At 38.1% G+C, this 20421-nt stretch overlaps 1 protein-coding gene across 2 annotated transcripts in view; it reads left to right on the forward strand.

Annotated features, from left to right (window-relative positions):
• GNB4 (G protein subunit beta 4) overlaps positions 1–20421 on the forward strand; it is a 70994-nt gene that overhangs the window by 45585 nt on the left and 4988 nt on the right. The window contains 7 exon segments of one of the 2 annotated variants that reach the window (NM_001099033.2): positions 4955–4993; positions 5684–5790; positions 8526–8589; positions 10223–10385; positions 11395–11461; positions 11569–11770; positions 17503–17719. In NM_001099033.2, coding sequence (NP_001092503.1) covers positions 4955–4993; positions 5684–5790; positions 8526–8589; positions 10223–10385; positions 11395–11461; positions 11569–11770; positions 17503–17719 — 859 coding nt within the window. 2 annotated transcript variants of the gene reach the window in all.

A 20421-nucleotide genomic window follows, 5' to 3' on the forward strand; every position in this document is an offset into this window, starting at 1 on the left:
GTAATTCAGTCTGTTGTTACCAGATGTATGGAACATTAATAAATCCTTAATGGCTTCCTAGCTGCCTAAGTTTACTTGAGTAAGCCCCTGTGGTTAGTTTGTATCCACTGTGTGCCTAAGGCACTTGTGAGAAGTTGGAAAAGTCACTGTGGTTATTTTTGTAGTCTATCTGTGAGCTCCCCTGGGCATGTCTGGGATGGGGTTTAAAGGTTAGCTTGCATCCTTTTCACCTAGGCCACCCATCGCTCATGCCTAACTTCTGCCTAACATACCCAATCATTTTAAGATTCTTTTCCCATATAGGTTATTACAGAATAATGAGTAGAGATTCAAGTGTTATGCAGTAGGTCTTTGTTGATGATCTAGTTTATATAGAGTAGTGTGTATATATTAATCTGAAACTCCTAATTTATCCCTCTCCCTTCATCTTTCCTGTTTGGGAAGCATACATTTTTTTTTTTTACGTCTGTGAGTCTTTTTCTGTTCAGTAAATAGGTTCATCTGTAATCATTTTTTTTTTTTTTTTTTTAAGGCCAGGCTCTGTGTGGCATGCAGGATCTTAATTCCCTGACCAGGGATTGAACCCATGTCCCCTGAAGTGAACAATCAGAGTCCTAACCACTGGACCGCCAGGGGATTCCCTGTAATCTTTTTAGATTCCACATATCAGTAATTATCATACAATATTTGTCTTTCTCTGACTTAATTCACTTAGTATGATGATCTCTAATCTCTAGGTCCATCGTTTTTGTTGCAAATGGCCTTATTTCAGTGTTTGTTATGGATGAATAATACTCCATTGTACATATATGTACCATCTCTTCTTTATCCATTTATCTATTGATGGACATCTAGGTTGTTTCCATGCATTGGCTGTTGTACATGGTGCTGCAGTGAACATTGACATGCCTGTATCTTTTAAAACATTTTTATTCATTTTTGGCTGCACTGGGTCTTCGTTGCTGTGTGCAGCTTCGTCTCCAGCTGTGGCGAGCAGGGGCTGCTATCTAGTCGCAGTGTGTGGGCTTCTCACTGTGCTGGCTTCTCTTGTGGTGGAGCATGATGATAGCTTACGGTGATCCGAACGATGTCAGATTCGTGATCTTCAAAGATTTAGCTTCGGGACCAGGGACCAGGCTTGATCACTCAGGAGCTTTTGTGTAGCAGACTTTTATTCAAGTATAAAAGGGGACAGAGAAAACTGACATAGACATCAGAAGAGGGACAGAGAGTGCCCTGCTTCCCCTAGTCTTTGCAGGGGAGCTTTATACCTTGTTACAATAAAGGGTTTTACCAGACCCACTCCCACAATATAAGATAACAGGATTAGAACTAACAATAGAAAGATCTTACCAGACCCACTCCCACAATATACATTTTAACAAGATTAGTGAGAAGGTCCTTGTTAAGGAGAAACATGTCCTTAAGCAAGATACATTGTTATATTGACTAATACAAAGCAATGTAGAAAAAAAAGTCCTTTTCTCCTCCTTGAGAACCTCAGACCCCTTTCTACTATTCAAGGGCCCCAGACTACTTATCAACCTACCTAAGGATGAGCTTTGAGATTGGAATGAAAACTGACCTTTTCCAGTCTGGTGGCCACTGCTGAGTTTTCATTCCAATCCCAAAGAAAGGCAGTGCCAAAGAATGTTCAAACTACCATACAGTTGCACTCATCTCACACGCTAGTAAAGTAAGGCTCAAAATTCTCCAAGCCAGGCTTCAGCAGTACATGAACAGTGAACTTCCAGATGTTCAAGCTGGATTTAGAAAAGGCAGAGGAACCACAGATCAAATTGCCAACATCTGTTGGATCATTAAAGAAGCAAGAGAGTTCCAGAAAAACATCTATTTCTGCTTTATTGACTATGCCAAAGCCTTTAACTGTGTAGATCACAACAAACTGTGGAAAATTCTTCAAGAGATGGGAATACCAACCACCTTACCTGCCTCCTGAGAAATCTGTATGTAGAACTGGACATGGAACAACTGACTGGTTCCAAATAGGGAAAGGAAAGAGTACGTCAAGGCTGTATATTGTCACCCTGCTTATTTAACTTATATGCAAAGTACATCTTGCAAAATGCTGGGCTGGATTAAGCACATGCTGGAAGCAAGATTGCTTGGAGAAATATCAATCTAAGATATTTAGATCAAACTAAGATCATGGCATCTGGTCCCATAACTTAATGGCAAATGGATGGCTAAACAATGGAAACAGTGAGAGACTTTATTTTGGGGGGCTCCAAAATCACTGCAGATGGTGGCTGCAGCCATGAAATTACAAGACACTTGCTCCTTGGAAGGAAAGCTATGACCAACCTAGACAGCAAATTAAAAAGCAGAGACATTATTTTGCTGACAAAGGTCTGTCTAGTCAAAGCTATGGTTTTTCCAGTAGTCGTGTATGGATGTGCGAGTTGAACTATAAAGGTGAGCACTGAAGAATTGATGCTTTCAAACCGTGGTGTTGGAGAAGATTCTTGAGAGTCTCTTGGACTGCAAGGAGATCCAACCAGTCAATCCTAAAGGAAATCAGTCCTGAATATTCATTGGAAGGACTGATGCTGAAGCTGAAGCTCCAATACTTTGGCCACCTGATGTGAAGAACTGACTGACTCATTGGAAAAGACCCTGATGCTGGGAAAGATTGAAGGCAGGAGAAGGAAGGGGACGACAGAGGATGAGATGGCTGGATGGCATCACTGACTCGATGGCCATGAGTTTGAATAAGCTCCGGGAGTTGATGATGGACTGGGAAGCCTGGTGTGCCGCACTCTGTGGGGTTGCAGAGAGTCGGACATGACTGAGCAACTGAACTGAACTGAAGGATGAGCTCTCTCAATAGGGTGCACGAGCTTCGGTAGTTGCTGCACGCAGGCTCAGTAGTTGTAGCACACGGGCTTAGTTACCTCTTGGCATGTAGAATCTTCCCAGAGCAGGGACTGATCCCAAGTCCCCTGCAGTGGTGGGTGAATTCTTAACTGCTGAACACCAGGGAAGTCTTGCATGTACCTTTTTGAATTACAATTTTCTCTGGATATATGTCTAGGAGTGGAATGCTTGAGTATTTGCTAGTTCTATTTTTCGTTTTTTAAGGAACCTCCATGCTGTTCTCTATGGTGGCTGTACCAATTTATATTCTCACCAACAGTGTGGGAGGGTTCCCTATTCTCCACACCCACGTCAGCATTCATTGTTTGTGGACTTTTGCATGATGGCCTTTCTTAACTCGTGTGAGGTGGTATCTCATTTTAGTTTTGATTTGCATTTCTCTAAAAATTAATGTACAACAAATGAGGCAAGAATAGACGGTGGATAAAAGACAGTCTCTTCAATAAGTGGTGCTGGGAAGACTTGAACAGCTTCATGGAAAAGACTGAAATTAGAACATTCTCTAACACAAGTGGGACCTAATTAAATTTAAAAGTTTTGTACAGCAGAAGAAGCCATAAACAAAACGAAAGACAACCCACAGCATGGGAGAAAATATTTACGAATGAAGCAGTCAACATGGGATTAATCTCCAAATTACATAAAGTGGTCTTAATAGCTCAATATCAAAGAAATGAACAACCCATGCAAATGGTGAAAGATCTAAATAGAGATTTCTCCAAAGAAGACAGAGAGATGGCTAAAAGGCACATGATAAGATGGTCAACATTGCTAATTATTAGAGAAATGCAGATCACAACTACAGTGAGGTATTATCTCGTAATAGTCAGAATGGCCATCGTCAAAAAATCTACAAACAACAAATGCTATAGAAGGTATGGAGAAAAGGGAACACTTCTACACGGTTGGTGGGAAGAAAAATGCTCCATAAATACCAGTTCAGTCCATTTGATCTAATGTGTCATTTAAGGCCTCTTTTTCCTTATTGATTCTCTGTCTGGATGACCTGTCCATTGCTGTAATTGAGGTGTTAAAGTTCCCAATGATGATTGTGTTACTGTCGACTTCTCCTTTTATGACTGTTAGCATATCTGGCTAATTTGTTGAAGTTTTCCTATGTTGGGTGCATTTATATTTACAATTATTGTGTCTTCTTCTTGGATTGATCCCTTGATCATTATGTAGTGTCCTTCTTTGTCTCTTGTAACAGTCTATATTTTAAAGTCATTTTCTCTTACTTAAATATAATTCATGATACCATAATACTCCTGGAAGAGAGCATGGGCAGAATATTCTCTGACATAAATCATAACAATGTTTTCTTAGGTCAGTCTCCTAAAGCAATAGAAATGAAACCCAAAATAAACAGATGAGATGTAAACATAATTACCGTCTCACCCACCAAGTCTACTTTTAGTTGTATGCCCAGGAGAACTGAAAACATACATACACACAAAAACTTGCATATGAGTAATCACGGCATCATTAATCATAAAACCACAAAGTAGAAACAGCATAAATGTCCATCCAGTTAATTAATGGATAAACAAAATGTAATATATTCATACAATGAAATATTAGCCATAAAAAGGAATGAACTACTGACACATGATACAACATGAATGAACCTTCAGAACATTACATGTAAAGGAAGGAAGCCAGACACACGAAAGTCATGTGTGTATGATTCCATTTGTGTGCCTTGTCCTGAATGGGTAAATCCATTAGAAAGTAAATTAGTGGTCACCTGGCGGTGGGGGAAGAGGGAATTGGAAAGGATAGGTTTCTTTTTTTGGGCGTGATGAAAATGTTCTTCAGTTAGGTAGTGGTGATGGTTGCCCAACATTGTCAATATCCTAACCATTCTAGCTGCACACAGTAAAATGACTAAAGTGGTTAATTTTATGTTACGTGAATTTTCTCAATGAGCCTTTTAAAAATAAAGATTGTGTAGTACACTAAGGATTGTATTTCAAATCTGCATTTCCAATGAAAACCTTATTTTAAATCATATCTAGGATTTCCATCTCTAAGTGTATAATCATCTTTATTTCAGGATGCTAGGAAAGCATGTAATGATGCAACACTTGTTCAGGTAAAGTTTTCTTCCTCAGTTTCTTTTACTAATTTGCATGAAATAGCTTGACAATGATGCAAATGACAGATTTTATTTATTAGTATTTAATTGAAAGAAAAATGAGATCTCTATTAAGAAGGCTTTGTAATTTGTCAGATGCTTTCAAGAGCCTTTTAAAACATACTTGTGAAAATGAAAGTCTGTGAAAAAGTAAATACTATAAAAATACGTAGATTCATATAATATACGTTTCTTCTTTTAGGTAGCTTCTGCTGCTTTTTGATATGCCCTGATTAAGTTTTTTTCCTTATATAAACTATTAGGAAAGTTTCATTAATTAAAATTGCTCATTTTTATTAAGGATATTTTATGTGCTATTTAAATAAAAAATTGGCTTTCTTTAAATAGTTAAAATTATAAATATTTTACTATTTGATCATCTATTAGCTTTTTATTTGTTTTTTTTTTTTACTAAGGTTGGATGGTGTGTCTATTTTTTTTACTTATTAGTCTATAGAAGATGTTCTTATTGGAAGGTGTGCAAATAAATCCTACTTTTTCTTGAGCATCATAGGAATTATTTATATTAAAATACCTTCAGTAACTGTCCATTTACTTTATGTCTGCTTTAGTGCCAATTAATTGTTCCTGCTTTATTTTTTGAGCTGTGTCTAAGCTAAAGAATAACATTCTCATCACTTCCTAAAGATCACGTCAAATATGGATTCCGTGGGTCGCATACAGATGCGAACGAGACGCACGCTGAGGGGCCACCTAGCTAAAATCTATGCTATGCACTGGGGCTATGATTCAAGGTTTGTACCTCCCATTTTCAAACTGCCTGCAGAATTATTTTGTTGACTCATCACTTGCATTTTCCATTAGAAACAACCTATATCTATGAAGTGTTTGAAAAAAAATGCATCTAGTATGACTGCTTTGCTCTTAATAAAAATATTCATTGACACTTTAAAAGTTTAGAAACCTTTAATATGGAAAAGAAATTTACCTCTCAGAAATACCCTTTATTGAATGATTTAGGGAAAGTGTTTAGGATTTCTTTTCTTTGCAGTGGGGTATTATACTTTGTTTTTTAACATGTCAAGGTAGTTTTATTTTTTATTGCATAATAAACATTGAAATTTCAGGTAATAAGGAAGTATTTGTTGAATGTTGCTGTGTACAAGTTACCAGATATTGCTATAATTTATTCATTACCTAGATTCACGAAGGATTGAATTACAAAAAGATATTTTCATTGAATACATCTTTTATTCCCCAGCCACACCCTACAAGTGTGTGTGTAGTGAGAGTGCATGTGCACACACACAGCAGCCATCTGGATTGCAGTTGAATGGCTGGTCATGACTTGGTCACGGGGTTACAGTATGGTCTGTGTTTTTTCCAGAGTATCTGACAATACTGCACGGTGTCTGACCCTGCTTCTTATGGTTGACTTGTTCTTTTGATTTGGTCCATCTAATTGGGAAAATTTAACTAAGAAATTACTTTGGGGGACTTTCCTGGTGGTCCAGTGGCTAAGACTCTGCACTCCCAATGCAGAGGGCCCAGGTTCTACCCCTGATTAGGGAAGTAGATCCCACAGGCTACAACTAAAAGTTCGCATGCCGCGACTAAAGAGCTTGCATGCTGCAACAAAGATCAAAGATCCCCTGTGCCACAGCTAAGACCTGGCATAGCCAAATAAATAAATATTTTAAAAATTAATTAAAAAATTATTTATTTATTCTTATCATTGGCTGTGCTGGGCTTTGTTGCTGCATGGGCTTTTCTCCAGTCATGGTGAGCGGGGGCTTCTCTTCATTGCAGCGTGTGGGCTTCTTACTGCGGTGGCTTCTCGTTGCAGAGCACAGGCTCTAGGGCGTGGAGGCTTCAGTACTTGCAGCTCTCAGGCTCTGGAGCACAAGCTCGGTAGTTGTGGTGCGTGGGCTTAGTTGCTCTGTGGCCTGTGAAATGTTCCCTGATCAGGGATTGAACCCATGTCTCCTGCATTGGCAGGTGGATTCTTTACCACTGAGCCACTGGGGAAGCCCAACCAATTAGTTTTTAATAGACGTTGCACATTTTTTTCTCTTCTTCCAGGAGAATCTAAAAATGTTGCTACCTGTTGCTAATGGTTCCCACATCTCAGTATAAATAGGATTCTTGAATACAGTAATATAGAACTTCTGCCTCTTCAGAGGGGATAAATGAAAATATATAACTAACAACCAACATAAAGCTAGGCCATTTTTTTTTTCTTAAATTTAACATATGTAATCTAACCATTGAGGTAGCAAATATATAACTCAAAATGCAATCACTTGAAAATGTTAATGGTTCTTACTTAAAATTTCCTCAAGACTGTTAATCTTCATAGAACACGAAATGTCAGCAAAGCACCTGTCTCACCTTGTCTTTCTGCTCATTCTGATTATCAGCCTGTTACTTAACTTTTTTCTCAACTCAGTGCTGATGATACCAATTGTTTTTAAAAAAGCTTTAGTTCCATCCCATACCCTGTGGTTGTATCTGCCCTTTCATGAAACTTACAGTGATTACTACATAAGAACCTAATAACGTTTTTTACCTGTAGTGAAGGGAAATGGGTGGCTGAGTGATGGGAACACAGAACGTGATTCTTTTTACTGTATATCTGTCCTTTTGTATCTTTTGAATTTTATACCATAGTGAAAAATAAAATTCCAAAAGAAAACAAAAAATCCAGTGGCCTGTAACTTCAGTCAAGAGTTCCTAGTTAGCCTGGCAGACAGAGCTTTTTGCTGTTTAAGCCCAGTCTGCTTTTCCCAACTGTTTTTTCGATTTGTTATGAAGTCTGTGTAACTGGGAAATTCACAGATCTTGAAACACCCGTTGTATTTTTCCACGTCTTGCCACGGAACTTGTCCTCTTTATAGAATACAAATTTCTCCAGCTTTCAAAATTCCGTTTTTCAAGACGTGTTTTCTTTTGCCAGGCTACTTGAGTAACTCAGTAGTTATTTGTCCCTCGTTTGTTTTCCTCTGGCCTTTATTTTATACTACTCCTTTGACTGTTTTCACTTACCTAATTTATTTTAGTAAATATCCTGTCTCCACCAGATGGTAGAGGCCCCAAGGGTAGGAGGTATCGCCTATATTGTGCCATTGACACAGCCTTTCCGTCACAGGCTCTCAATTGTATTTTTAGATTGAATGAAACATGGTTGTTAGGCTTACATGTACTTCATTGTCATTATATTTAAGTCAGTACATTCTAAGCCAGTCAACTAAGAGCTACCAGAATCGTGAATAATACCTAGAATGTTGTCACCATGAAAAAGTTGAATCATAACCAGAGACATTTTTAGTAAAATCTCTAAAAAATTTTAATGTTGACAATTTTTGGCATGCAGAATATATTTTTTTAAGTTGAGAATGTTTCTTGGTATCAAGTTTTTTATTAGAAAAATTATATTTGTCTTTTCTGAACTGTTCTACATTAATGCAATGCATAATTAAACTACTTTTTTCCTCTAAGTGTCACATTATTTTTGTGTTTGCTCCTCTAGGCTACTAGTCAGTGCTTCCCAAGATGGAAAATTAATTATTTGGGATAGCTATACAACAAATAAGGTAGAATTTTTTAATCATCCTCTTACATAACCTTTTATTTGGTTTGATAAACCAGTTCTTTCCTTTATTCTATACTTCAAGGTTATAATTTCTTCCTGGGATAAATTTATTCCATTAATTTTTACTTAGGTCCTCTCTTTAGGCCTAGTATTTGCTTTTAATATTTGCTGCTGCTGCTAAGTTGCTTCAGTCGTGTCCGACTCTGTGCGACCCCATAGATGGCAGACCACCAGGCTCCCCCGTCCCTGGGATTCTCCAGGCAAGAACACTGGAGTGGGTTGCCATTTCCTTCTCCAATGCATGAAAGTGAAAAGTCAAAGTGAAGTTGCTCAGTCGTGTCCGACTCTTAGCGACCCCATGGACTGCAGCCTACCAGGCTCCTCTAATCCATGGGATTTTCCAGGCAAGACGGAGTGGGGTGCCATTGCCTTCTCCAATATTTAGCCCTTTTTTTATTCCCAAAGACAACTCTAGGAATATAGTTCTATGTGTCTTGAGTCTGATATTTCATACTCAAATATTAAAAGATAGTGTGCATCAGTTTTATATATTAATGATTTTTGTAAAGTTCCCCATTTCCTACTGTGACAGTGACCTTATAGTTTTTATTTTTAGTTGTGGATAAGCTGGAATGTTAGGCATCGATTTGTGTTTCTGGGCTGTTCAGAAGATTGAATAGGTTGGAGGCAGATTACAACTTGTTTAGATCCCTTGGTGGTAAAAATAGTGGGTTCTTCTAATGTCTCCTGGAAAGAATTCCTGATGTAGAGTTGTTGAGTGGTAGTGGAAAAGTTCCAAGAAAACGCTCACAAATCAAATACTTTTAGATCCTATGTACACTTATACCACTGTTTCCATTAAAGATTTAGAAGTACTATTTTGTGAAGCAAACAGTAACTTCAGCCTGGTTGAGAATTTAAAAGCTACCTAGGATAGATTTGTAATATAATAGTTTTCTTAGTTTTTTGGTGTCAATCAATGACTTTCAGCTGTATTTTCCTAAAATGAAAAATACTCTTTGGGTTAAGTGAGAGCATAGTAATCACACAATACGTTGATTCTGTGTCTGGGCGATTTAACCTTGAGGTTCCCATTCACATTAAACTGTGCTACCTGATTTGCAAATGTTTGGTGTTGGGTAATAAGACATCAGACAATGGTGTGAGTAGATCAGTGCAAACTATTACCATTGTTCAAATTCAAGCCCAGAATACGAGTTATTAGAAAAACATAGCTCTTTATGGAAGGACCATTCTATTCAACTCCAGTTCTTGTATTGTTCAGTGTTCTGTTGTAGGAAATTCCTCTTTTGAACACTACTGCAAAAAGCCAAGAATTTTATTGTTTTTTTTTTTTTTAACATTTTACACTTAATATTTCAAACAGCTCTATTACTGTTGAAACATTCTGTGTCTTTGTTCTTCCTAAAAGAATACTTTCTGAAAAGAGCACTTAAATCCAAATGATTTGCAATGTGTTTTTTTATTAGTTTCTCAGATCATTGTATTGTTTATTTTACTTGGCTTATTTTTAAGCTATATTTATGTTTGAGTAATATCTGCTTCACTGTAAATAGGTTTGAAAAATCCATGACTTTTGTAATCTTAGTTTTTCTGTTGTGTTTGTTCTGCAGATGCATGCTATCCCTTTGCGATCTTCCTGGGTGATGACCTGTGCTTATGCTCCCTCTGGTAATTACGTTGCTTGTGGAGGACTGGACAACATCTGCTCTATATATAACTTAAAAACCAGAGAGGGAAATGTGAGAGTGAGCCGAGAGTTACCGGGTCACACAGGTGAGCTTCGCTACATACTGTCCTTTCCTCCCAAATTTGACTTCTCTGAAGATCAAGGAGAAAGAGGGACAAAAGGGGCTCAACTGACCAAAGGATGCGTGTTAGTCAAGTGAGAATGGAAATTACTGTGAATCTGAGAAGCACTGACTTTTTATAATTATACAAATGATGACTCTACTTCTATTTTTATTTTAAAAATAGTATTGTTTTGTAGAAATTACTTATTGCAAAGAATTCAAACAATAATGAATACAGAAAGAAGCAAATATGATTTTCTCTATTCTCTGCAAACCTATAACAATTATGGCATTTGGGTGCTTCATTAGGTAATTGAAAGTGTGTATCAAGATACATTTATGAAGTATTTTTTCACTGTGTGATAATGCATTGCTTGATTAGTGTGCACACCACAGTTTATCAGTATAGTATTTGGTTAGTAGTGTGCATAGGAATTTGTTGCCACTTACCAGGTTTCAGCCTTTCTGAATTCTTGGAAGTACTGTTAGCTATGCTTTTTATAAAATTTCTATAATGGTCTTCCTCCTGCTATTTCCATATTTTGAAAAACTGGTGAATTTTGAGCATTCGAATCCACCTCTTTTTTTTTTCGAATCCACCTTTTTAATGAAGCTTTCACTGAGGTTTTTAAAGTATTTCTCCAAGGTACATAACCCAGTCTGCTATAGATTATAGAGAAGGTTTGTATTAAGGAGTATCCTTCTCCTAGGTACTTGTAGTAGGTGGAAGGGACTGTCTTTTACTCAAGTTTGTAACGTTCATAGTCGTTGACATAGTAAATACCTAAGAGAGGGTTTGTTGGTAAAATAAAGTTGCAGGCAGCACAGAATTGGAAGTTATTAAAAGTAGAACTAAAAAAAAAGTAGAACTATACATTTTACTAACAAACACTTGTTGCCCAGGTATTGTATTTTTAAAATACATATTACTGTTTTATATGGTAATTGAATTAATCAGTGATAACCTAACATTTGTTATCTCTGTGCTGTAGGCTACTTGTCCTGCTGTCGGTTTTTAGATGATAGCCAAATAGTTACAAGTTCAGGAGATACAACTTGGTAAGTTTACTCCAGAAGATGACCAATTTGAGGCTGAGTGTGGTAGTAGGAATTAATGTAAGAGGGGAGAACAGTCATTAATGATTTCTGTCTGTTTTTGACTATAGTGCTTTATGGGACATTGAAACTGCCCAGCAGACCACCGCGTTCACTGGGCATTCTGGAGATGTGATGAGTCTTTCCCTGAGTCCTGACATGAGGACTTTTGTTTCCGGTGCTTGTGATGCCTCTTCAAAATTATGGGATATTCGAGATGGAATGTGCAGACAGTCTTTCACTGGGCATGTGTCGGATATTAATGCTGTCAGTGTAAGTGAACAGCATTTCTAAGGAGAATTTATTGTGCATATGAAGTGTTGAACTCCATAATGTGATTTTAACAACAAATTCCCTTTAAGGATTCTATAAATAATGTGCTCTTAACAACATTTAATCCCCAAGTAATAAGAGTTTGATTTTTTTTTAATGGAAAGGTTTTAATAGGCCTAAGTCTTCATTTGCATGGGAACAGGAATAAGTTTAATTTCTAGATTTACAGGGCAAGATAATCTTGAACAAAAAAGTGGATCCAGAGTTTCAGCTGTGTTCAGAGAACAGTGTCCTGTATCTCCACAGTCAGGGGAGCAACCCCAAGAGAGAGCAGTCAGAAAGACAGAGGTGGCTATTTAATGTAGAGAGCATAGCTTTTGAAATCCACCAAACCCTGGATTGAATCTTAGTAATCTGGGAATCAGCTGTGTGAGATCAGGTGGGCTACTTAACCTCTGTGAGCCACACATTCCTCGATAGGAATAATGCTACCGTGGTGTAGAAACTAAATGAAACAAGATGGATGCTCAGTAAATGGTATAAATTATTTATAAGCTCCTTCATATTAAAGAAAAAACAATTCAGACATGTAGCCACAAGTAGATTAAGCCAGATAATAACTCCGTATATATGAGAGTGAACTAGACATACGTGTATAAATTAAAGCCCAAAGGCATTTTGAATGACAATCAAAATGGTTTATCAGTCAGGATTGAGGGGAGGGGTATTAGAAAGTGGGATACTCCTTGACTTAGGTAAATTGTACTATGCAGATCAGATGTCAGAATATATACAGGTGACTAGATTTTCCAAAAGTACTGTAATTGCTACTGTATATATGTATAAGATGTACTCTGATTTTGCAAGAAGATATTTTTGGGGTAAATTTTATTTATCATGTACATATTGAAAGTCACTTTTATATCATCTTTTAGAGAATATCAGAGAAAGTAAAGGCTCTGTGACCTCCACTGCTATTAGGCCAGCCTGGCTTGCAGAGTAGAATTTTAGAGCAGGCACGTCCAATCCTGTCCATCTCACATCCCACCACCTTTATCAAGTTGATGATCTCTTCTGTTCCTAGTTTGCTGCAGATTTATCAAGAATGAGTGTTGAAGTTTATCAAATGCCTCTTCTTCATCTATTGAGATGATCATGTGGTTTTTTCTTTCTCAGTCTGCTAAATGGTGAATTTACATGAGTTGAATTTCAAATATTAACCCAACCCTACATTTAGGCTCACTTGCCTATAATACCTCTTCCCTGGTGGCTCAGAGGTTAAAGTATCTGCCTGAAATGTGGGAGACCTGGGTTCCATCCCTGATTCGGGAAGATCCCCTGGAGAAGGAAATGGCAACCCACTCCAGTATTCTTGCCTGGAGAATCCCATGGATGGAGGAGCCTGGTGGGCTACAGTCCACGGGGTCGCCTATAATACATAATCATTTTTTATTTACTGGTGGATTTTGATTTGTTGAAATTTTAAGATTTGCATCCATATTGATAAGTTATGATATGATTTTTCATTTCTTGAGAAATTTTGTTCCCACTTTGGTATTAGCTTAATGCTAGACTCATAGGAGGAACTGGGAAGTTAACACTTTGTGTGGAATTGATAAGATTTCATCCTTAATTGTTTGGTTGACTTTGCTGTCTGCCCAAGGAAGTTTTCTTGTGTGAGAAGAAATTTAACTAAAAATATAATGTCCTAATTAGATTTAGGCCTACTTAAGATATCCATTTCTTCTTGAGTAAGCTTTGGTAGAGTTTGCCTTTTAAGAAATTTGGTTCTGTAACCTGTGTTGTCAGATGTATTAACTTACAGTTGTTCATAATATTCCCTTATTTTTCTTTTGATAGTTATGGAATCTGTAGGGTATCTCATTCATGATATTGGTAACTTGTTTCTTAGTTTTTTCCTGATTGGTCTTGTGGGTTGAATTGAATACCTCTAAAAATTTACATGTTGAAGTCCTAAACCCCAGTACCTCAGAATGTGACCTTATTTGAAAATAGCTATTGCAGATATAATTAATTAGTTGAGTCATCCTGGATCGGAGTCCCCCTTAATCCAATATGACTCTTGCTCTTAGAAAAGGGAAATTTAGAGACAAACACACAGTGTTAACAGTGTGACGAGACATAGGAAGATAGCCAGCCCATCTATAAACCAAGGAGATGGGCCTAACAGACGCTTTTTAGGCCCCAGACACTTTGATTTCAGACTTCTACCCTCCAGACCTATGAAACGATACATTTCTGTTGTTTAAGCCATTCAGTTTGTGTTCCTCTGTTACAGCAGGTCTAGCAAACTAATGCATTTGGTTAAAGGTTTATCAGGGCTTCCCTGGTAGCTCAGTTGGTAAAGAATCCACCTACAATGCCAGAGATCCAGGTTTGATCCCTGGCTGGGGAAGATTCCCCTGGAGAAGGAAATGGCAACTCATTCCAGTATTCTTGCCTGGAAAATCCCATGGACAGAAGAGCCTGGTGGGCTACAGTCCATGGGGTCACAGAGAGTCAGACACAACTTTATCAGTTTTTTAAATTTATCTTCTCAAAGAACCATTTTTTTGGCATCAAAGAGTCTCTGTTTTCTGTTTGATTGATTTTTCACTCTTTATTATTTCTTTTCTTCTGCTTACATGGGTTTTGTTTGCTCTCCTGTTTCTCATTTCTTAAGGCAGAAGCTGGTATCATTGGTGTGAAACCTTTCCTCTTTTCTAATATTGGAACTTAAAGTTGTAAGTTTCTTTCTAAGCATTTCTTTTTGCTACATTCCACAAATTTTGATTCATTTTCATTTAGTGACAGGAGTTATAATTTTCCTTTTGATCTCTTTGACCCGTGAAGTTATTTAGAAGTAGCTTCTATAGTTTTAAATATTTGTGGAGTTTTAAGATATCCTTATTTTTGCATTTCCCTGATGATTAGTGATGTTGAGCATCTTTCCGTGTGTCCCTTTGCTGTTTGTATGTCTTCTTTGGGAAAATGTCTATTTAGTTCTCCTGCCTATATTTTAATCAGGTTTTTGGTTTTTTGATACTGAGTTTTGCAGATTTTTTGCATGTTTTGAATATTAACCTTGTCTTGGATATATTGTTTGCAAGTATCTTCTCTCACTTAGTAGGCTGCCTTTTCCTTTTCTCAATAGTTTCTTCATGTGCAAAAGCTTTTTCTAGTTTGATTTAGTTGCATTTGTTTATTTTTGCTTTTACTTGCCTTGCCTGAGGGTACAGATCCAAAAAATATATTGCTAAGACCTGTGTTAAAGAGCATGTGTGTATTATTGTGTGGTAGTCACTCAGTTGTGTCTCTTTGTGACCCCACGGACTGTAACCCACCCGGCTCCTCTGTCCATGGGATTCTCCAGGCAAGAATACTGGAGCAGGTTGCCATTTCCTTCTCCAGGAGATCTTCTCAACCCAGGGGTCAAACCCTGGTCTCCTGCATCACAGGTAGAGTCTTTACTGCCTGGGAATTCCCTGGCAGTCCAGTGGTTAGGACTCTGTGCTTTCACTGCAAAGGACCTGAGTTTGATCCCTGGTCTGGGAACTAAAATCCCACAGGCCACACAGTACGAAAAAAAAAGAAAAAAAGCATACTGCCTATGTTCTAGGAAATTTATGGTTTCAAATTTATACATCTAAGTATTGAATCCATTTGAGTTTATTTTTATATATGGTATGAGAAAGTCATCCAGTTTGATGCTTTTGCATGGAGCTGACCAGTTTTCCCAACACCATTTATGGTCTTTTCCTCATTGTATATTCTTGCCTCCTTTGTTGTTGACTGTGTGTTTATGGGTTTATCTCTGGGCTATTCTGTTCCATTGATCTGTGTATCTGTTTTAGTGTCAGTAACATAAACTTTGGAGAAGGCAGTGGCACCCCACTCCAGTACTCTTGCCTGCAAAATCCCATGGACGGAGGAGCCTGGTAGGCTGCAGTCTATGGGGCCGCTAAGAGTCAGACACGACTGAGCAACTTCACTTTCACTTTTCACTTTCATGCATTGGAGAAGGAAATGGCAACCCAGTCCAGTATTCTTGCCTGGAGAATCCCAGGGACAGGGGAGCCTGATGGGCTGCCGTCTATGGGGTCGCACAGAGTCGGACACGACTGAAGTGACTTAGCAGCAGCAACATACACTTTTGACTCCTGTAGCTTTGTAGTATAGTTTGAAATCAGGGCCTGTGATACCTCCAAAAAATTGCTTTATATTTTTAAAAAAGTAAATATTAGAAGGAAAATGATAAGCTATATTTACCACAAAGAAAACAAATATATTCTTCATTTTATTCCTGCAGATCAATAGGTCCTAAAAAAGCAATACAGATGACCAGTAGATATATGAAGAAAAGTGACTTCTTCTTTGTAATAAGTGTTGAGTAGTGCCACAATATCTGAGAAACGAGATTCACAAACTAACAATGCATAGTTTTTTTTTTCTGTGTGTGTGTATATGTATGTGTGTTTGCATGCGCGCACGTGAGAACATTTAGTATACTGCTAGCTTCACTTTACAGCCTAGCCTAACTGGATGATCTATGTTCTCTTTTATTAAATGTTTCTATTTATTTCTCATAATGAGGTTTTTGGAACATGTCTTTGAGTCCACATACACATATAAATACTATAAATAGTAATATTTGGTTTAAATGTTTTAGTAAAACATATGGAGGATCAGGGGCTTCCCTGGTGACTCAAGGGAAAAGTTTCCACCTGCCAAAGCAGGAGATGTGGGTTTGATCCCTGGGTTGGGAGGATCTGGAGAAGGAAGGATTTGCCTGGGAAATTCCATGGACAGAGGAGGCTGGTGGCTACAGTCCAAGGGGTTGCAAAAAAGTGTCTACAACTTAGTGACTAAACAAAAGCAGAGGACCGGAGCCAGGATTTATTGAATGTGTCTTGTGCTGAACAGTGGGTTATGGATCCTTTGTGTGTTATTTCACTCTGCCCTAACCAACATGCTAAAGCTGAAACTAAGGCTTCCCAGGTGGCACTAGTGGTAGAGAACCCGCCTGCCAATGCAGGAGACATAAGAGATGCGGGTTTGATCCCTGGGTGAGAAAGATCCCCCGGAGGAGGGCATGGCTACCCCACTCCAGTATTCTTGTCTGGAGAATCCCATGGACAGAGAAGCCTGGTGGACTACAGTCCATAGGGTTGCAAAGAGTCAGACATGACTGAAACGACTTAGCACGTAGCATGCACAAGGCCCAAGTGTTCAGGAATCTTCAGTGCCTAAAATCACTCACCTGATCCAAAGCCAAGTTGAAATTTAAATCTAGGTCTTGTCTTACCCACTCCTGAGAGTCCCCTGGACTACAAGGAGATCTATCCAGTCCGTCCTAAAGGAAATCAGTCCTGAGTACTCACTGGAAGGACTGATACTGAAGCTGAAATTTCAATATTTTGGCCACCTGATGGGAAGAACTGACTCATTGGAAAAGACCCTGATGCTGGGAAAGATTGAAGACAGGAGAAGGGGACAATAGAGGATGAGATGGTGGGATGACATCACTGACTCGATGGACAGGAGTTTGAGCAAGCCCTGGGAGTTTGTGATGGACAGGGAAGCCTGGTGTGCTGCATTCCCTGGGGTCGTAAAGAGTCGGACACAAATGAGCTACTGAACTGAACTGTCTTACCCCAGAGTCCATCATTACACTGCCTTACATAATTTTTGTATACTTCTATGGAATAAGTGTGTGTTGCTTTTCTTTCTAGTTTTTCCCAAATGGATATGCCTTTGCCACTGGCTCTGATGATGCCACTTGCCGGCTCTTTGACCTTCGTGCAGACCAAGAGTTGTTATTGTATTCTCATGACAATATCATCTGTGGGATCACTTCCGTAGCTTTTTCAAAAAGTGGGCGTCTCCTGTTAGCTGGCTATGATGACTTCAACTGTAACGTATGGGACACACTCAAAGGAGATCGTGCAGGTCAGTAAATTGGTACACATTAGTTTTTTATTTTGTCAGTAAACATGAAGTTTCCTATCAGTTGTTCTTGAGGTCTCCTGGATACCTTGGGGAATGGCAGCCTGGCAGTTTTCATTCATGGCTCTTGTTAACCTTTGAGTTCAGTTACAGTTCATAAACCGCATTTATGTTTCTATTTTCTAAAGAGTAATATCTGATTATGTATTTTCGTGTTTGGTAAGTTTTGACATAAAGATGAACAGTGAATATAATTTAGTGTGGTCTTCCAGATTACAGTTTGCTTATAATCTGACAGGAAACATTGTAATTGCTATGCATCCTCTTTTTGGTTCAGATCTTATCTAGGAAAGGGCATAGAATCACTGTCTCCTCTTAATCTCATCCTCTGAGTTCTCCCCTGCAGCTTCTGAAATTCTAGCATCAAGTCATACTGGGGACTGTCATTAATAACAAATTACAGAGTGACTTAAAATGTTTTTTAGAATTAAAATTATATGCAAAGAATCAACTAGGTCTACATGGGTTATTTACTGAAACAGCAGTCTTCTGACCTCAGCACATATTTTCTGCTCCTAGAGGTAGCTACTTTTAAGTATTTATTTCTGTATCTTTAAATAACATAGTTGTATTGATTTTTTTTTTTTTTTAACATTTAGGCATTATCTCTTGAGGTTTGGCTTTAACATCCTTCCTCCTACCTCAGCTTTTCCTTCTTCCAATTTTTCCCATGTAGTGAATTCTGTTTAGAACATCTATCAGTCTGTATATTACACACTTATGAATTTTTAAAACAGTAGTTACTGCTGAGCAGTGACGTATGTATGTGACTTCTTTTGCGATGCAGCTTAATATTTTCTAGGGTCAAATTATTGGACTTTAAAATTTTTTGGCTCACAGTCTTACATTTGATGTGCTTCTCATTACTCTTCAAACTTTCTGCAAGTTTTGTTGTGTCTGGAGGTAGATTCATTTCCGTCTATCATTCGGTGGACCTTTTCGATCTTGAAACATATACTCTGTAGCACTGGGAAGTTTTAGGAGGCTCATTTAATCAGTTGCACATTTTTCTCCTTTATTGTTCTCTTTGTAGGACTCCCATTATTCTGATGTTGGACTTCTTGGACTTTCTTTTGACTTTGTTAGTTTCTCTATTTTCTGTTTTTTGCCTGTATGTTCTGGGAGAAATCCTTGCCTTTTCTTTCCATGAACCATCTGTTAAGCTTTGGTTTTCCATTTTTGCTACCATCTTTTTGAGTTTTTTTTTTTTAAGGGCATTCTTTTTTTCATGAGTAGAAGTCTTTTGTTTCTCTAGGGCCGTTACAAAAGCCTTTCTTGAAGTTTTAAGCATAATCTTTTTGTTTTCAAGTTGCATTTTCTCCCCCTTATTTTTTTTCAGTCTACTGTATAGTGTATTTCCTTGAAACTCTGATGATTTTTAGCCTCTTAATAATCCTTAAGAGTGAGGCATTAAAACTGTCTGAAGCCCTCTGTGTATGCTTGGGGTGTACTGACAGTAGGCCTCACTGAACAGTGATCTGGCCAGGCTTTCATTAGGGAATTTCTGATATGTCTTTTGACCTTTTCCCCCTTGGGTCTGCTGTGTTCTCTGATGTGGATTTTTCCACTTTTCTACCTGGAATCTCTAAGCTGACAGTTTAGGGGCTGATTTAAGGAAGAAAGCTGGAGTGCGAAACAATTAGGAAGTTAACTTTCCGTATTCCCCAGCTTTCAGTAGTTGCACTGATCTCAGCTGTGCCTGTTTTCTTCCAGTTAAGAGACCTCGTTCTCTCTCTAGCACGTCTCCAGTCTTGTGTTCTGGGCAGGATGATAAATCATCTGACTCTGCAGAGTGAAGGTAGAGACCTGGAGAGTCTAATCAATGCCCAGATGTTTCTAATGCAGTCTTCGTTTACCCTGTCTTTGCCCCTGTAGTTCCAGAGATACCTGGTTCCACTAGTTTCTGACCCCTTTGGAGCTTCTGCAGTCATTTTTGTTGTTGTTGGCTTATCAGACCATTTGCTTTGAACTTAGCATCTTGGGGTCCATTAATAATCACCAGCAGCATACAGCTCACAAACTTTTGTTGGCATTGCTCTCCTATCCTTGCTGTCCTTGTGGCTTTGTGTCCTTACCCTTTTAAATTCCTGTGTAGTTTTGAGGCTTCTGAAGTAGAGGCAGTGTCAGCATTACTAAGGATAATTTTCTACAACCTCTCTTAAGAGACAGCAGAAGAGTTCATGGTTTAGCTGATCACTTTTTTGAGGTATTAGGTGTTTTGCCTGGATTGAATCAGTATTCATAACAAAATAGAAATGTGTTTGTTTTTCATATTTTTTAACATCTGCTTGAGATTTAGTTTTGCTTTGCTGATAGCTGTTTGGTTTCAGGTTGACTCAACTGGCTACTTTCACCTTAAAATTGAATTGTGACATGAACTGCTAATTCATTCTTCTTTCCAATATGATTTGGAGTATTTAGTCACAATGGTCATTTTTTGTTACTTCAACCCATAATGGTAAATTTGCCTTTTTCCAAACATTGCTATACAGAAGGTACTGCAGAGAATATTAAAGAGTTATGCAAGATTAACTTCTGTGCCTGAGATTGGGTGAAAATGATATGCTTAATTACATTTGAGAGATATTGCAAACTCAAACAGTATATTAAAGAAAGGTTCTTACTGAGAATTTGATATAGTCCGA

The sequence above is a fragment of the Bos taurus genome, chromosome 1, assembly GCF_002263795.3.
Source record: "Bos taurus isolate L1 Dominette 01449 registration number 42190680 breed Hereford chromosome 1, ARS-UCD2.0, whole genome shotgun sequence".
In the NCBI taxonomy this organism is placed as follows: domain Eukaryota; kingdom Metazoa; phylum Chordata; class Mammalia; order Artiodactyla; family Bovidae; genus Bos; species Bos taurus.